Raw genomic sequence first — 2,789 nt, forward strand, 5'->3', positions numbered from 1 at the left:
GCTCATAAGCACACTTTGAAGAGCTTTGAGAACTTGAAGATGATGAGGAAGCTTGATGACGTTTTGATGAATGAGACTTATGAATGCCTCATGTGGTTGGCCACCACTTCAAAATCAAGAATAAGATCAGCAACAATCCCTCACAAGATCACTTAAGTGATTAGAGAAAAGAGGAGAGGATTAGAGCAAGAAAAAAGGCATAATTATGAAGCTTTTATGCAAGCTTTCATGGAAAAAACTGCAGCCGCCTGGTTTTTTGCCTCCCACAGTTGATTCACGCCACCATTGGGGCTGAGGTTTGGGCTGTAGGACCTTGAGAGTGTGGGCTTCAAAAGCCCTAAGGCTATGCAGCTTATGGTCGCCTATACATGGCGTATTTGTGTATGAACAGCTGCGCTGCAGAGAAAGTGCACTGACCTGCACAGGCGGCAATGCCGCAGCGAAGAGAAGACGACTCGGTTGATTGACTATATGAATATATGCTCTAGGCCTCCTCTACAAGTTCCTAGTTCATCATTCCATGAGTTCTTGCCTTCACAAGTTGCTGGAGGGCCTCCACTGCCAGGGGGTTCAACTCCACAAGTGAAAGGATAAGAAAAAATGAGGATTTTGACCTATTCTACACCACAAAGGGGACCTACTCAACCAAGGCTCTGATACCATGTTAGAATCATGGTGCTCATGCTAGATCAAGTATGTGGAGGAGAGGGACTTTCAAAATACAAGAAAATATCTTGCTTATTAAGTTACTCAAATACAACTAGGCTTCTTGCTCCATACATAAAACCCTTCTAGCTCCACCTTTAAATAGGTGAGCTAGTGGACCTTAAGTCCCTTCCAGGGATTTCACTGACGTAAACAAAAACATGTGAACATGTTAATAACACAAAAAATCTTGTGATCACATGTTATATTCACAAAGCTTTCACAAGGGCCTAAAAAAATTATCTTTGTCGGGCATAAAAAATCTTCTTAGGTGGCCCACTGATGTGGGTTGGAGATTGGATTGCGACCATAAGGTGGAAGTTGATGATGAGATGTCTGTTATTTCAGCATATGATTATGAGTGGGGTTCAGATGTGTCAGAGGGGAGTAGAGATGAGGAGTGGTTGTCTCCATTACAAGGTTATGTGAGCTGGTCTTCTGGAGGAGGAAGTGCAACAGTGGGAGGTAATGAGGCCATACACTACAAGGGATCGGGCTCATACCCGCGCTCTTAGCCGCTAAAAATGACTTGTGAAAAAAAGTAGCGGGCCCGTGTATCAGCGCGTGTATCATCGCGGCCAGAGACATGCGTGTAAAATCGCATGTATAGTAAAACTCAGACGCGCGTATACACGGGTGTGTAGCCGCGTTTTTTTCACAGACGCATTTATACACGCGGCTATAAACGCGTTTTCTTAAATTAGACGCGCGTATACACGGGTGTATAGCCGCATCGTGTTCAGTTCCAATATTTCAGACGCGTTTATACCTGCGTCTATACACGCGTAATTGCCAGTTTTTACGCATTAATACACGCGTAATTTCCAGGGTAGCCGCGCAGATACACGCGAGTTTTAGCAGTTCTGACGCGTTTATACACGCGAACAGAGAGCCAAAAAAAAATCCAGAGAGTGCTATTTGGTGCCTGAATACTGTTCCTTCCAGCACCCAATAGCACTCTCTGGTTTAGGGTTTTTGGTGCATTAGACCATCCCATTAGACCATCCACGAAGAACATATGCACGAGGGAGATTAAGACAAGAACGACATGAATGCATACATTGTCATTACACGATTCAAGACAGACATGAATGTAATACTATCGATCAATCAATTCAATATTACTATCAAAATTTCATACATGTATACAAGGGAGTCCATATCTCGAAGTAGCCCATGGCTTGAGTTTACAAAAAAATATATACAATCACATCCTCAATATGGAATGTGATACTACAAGTCTGAGTGCTACTCAGACCCAGATGATGACTCGGTGCTCCCCCCATGCTCAGATGAGCTCACATCGGTCGGAATGTCCGAGGAGTAGTGCTCACGTCCACCCTCTGCAGCGGCGGCCGGTGGATCATCAGCAGCTTGTGCCTGTTCAAGTAATATATAGTATATAAGTATATATATATGCAATTCAATAAACCAAAACCATTCGTTACGAATTTTCAAGTACCTGTCGACCGTATGGTCTCATGGCCAACTCAAACTGCGCGTCCGTAATACGTCCCTCGGCTCTGAAGATGGCCCACGTGTCACGTCTGCTATGCCGGCGAGCATACGCAGTATCGTGGGTTGTGGGCTTCCTCCCCGTAACCCGTCGCTGTATCATAATCAACACAATTTGTAAGATTAAAACAATCATAGAATCAATGAATTAAGTAAACAATCAAATAAAGTGGCAGGATACTTACGAACTCTGCCTCCCATGACTCGACGCCGCCAGATCCGAAATGCAAAGATCCAACGGTCTCCATCTGGATCCGTCGTGCCTCCACATGCTGCCTGCTCTTCACGCCACCCTCTGCTCGTTTCTTTGCCTCCTTCCACTCGCGTTTGTGCGCAGTGGCAGGTTTCTCGGCAGGATAGCCACCCGCAGCTACATTTAGCCGGTCATCGTACACGAGTTTTTTAAGGTGAGATCTTTTATTACTTAAGATCTCCCTTATTCGCGTCCTTCCCCATACATCCGAGAATGTAGCATGTGGGGGATTGGGGTACCGACTATGTACAGCCTCTATCACCTCCCCAACTAATCGGCTATTTTGATCTTTAAATTTAATAAAACAATTTCTATA

At 44.6% G+C, this 2,789-nt stretch overlaps 1 protein-coding gene across 1 annotated transcript; it reads right to left on the reverse strand.

Moving 5' to 3' along the window:
• Nucleotides 1-1,619: 1,619 nt before the first annotated feature.
• On the reverse strand, nucleotides 1,620-2,403 carry LOC147627964 (uncharacterized). Its single transcript, XM_086815184.1, has 2 exons — nucleotides 2,168-2,403; nucleotides 1,620-2,085 (listed from the first exon to the last, which is right to left on the reverse strand). Exons 1-2 carry the CDS (start codon nucleotides 2,354-2,356, stop codon nucleotides 1,954-1,956), a joined length of 321 nt encoding a protein of 106 aa, XP_086671310.1. The 5' UTR covers nucleotides 2,357-2,403; the 3' UTR covers nucleotides 1,620-1,953.
• Nucleotides 2,404-2,789: the final 386 nt, after the last annotated feature.

This window comes from Cibotium barometz, chromosome 20 (genome assembly GCF_041138505.1).
Source record: "Cibotium barometz isolate CiBa-2024 chromosome 20, ASM4113850v1, whole genome shotgun sequence".
NCBI lineage: Eukaryota > Viridiplantae > Streptophyta > Polypodiopsida > Cyatheales > Cibotiaceae > Cibotium > Cibotium barometz.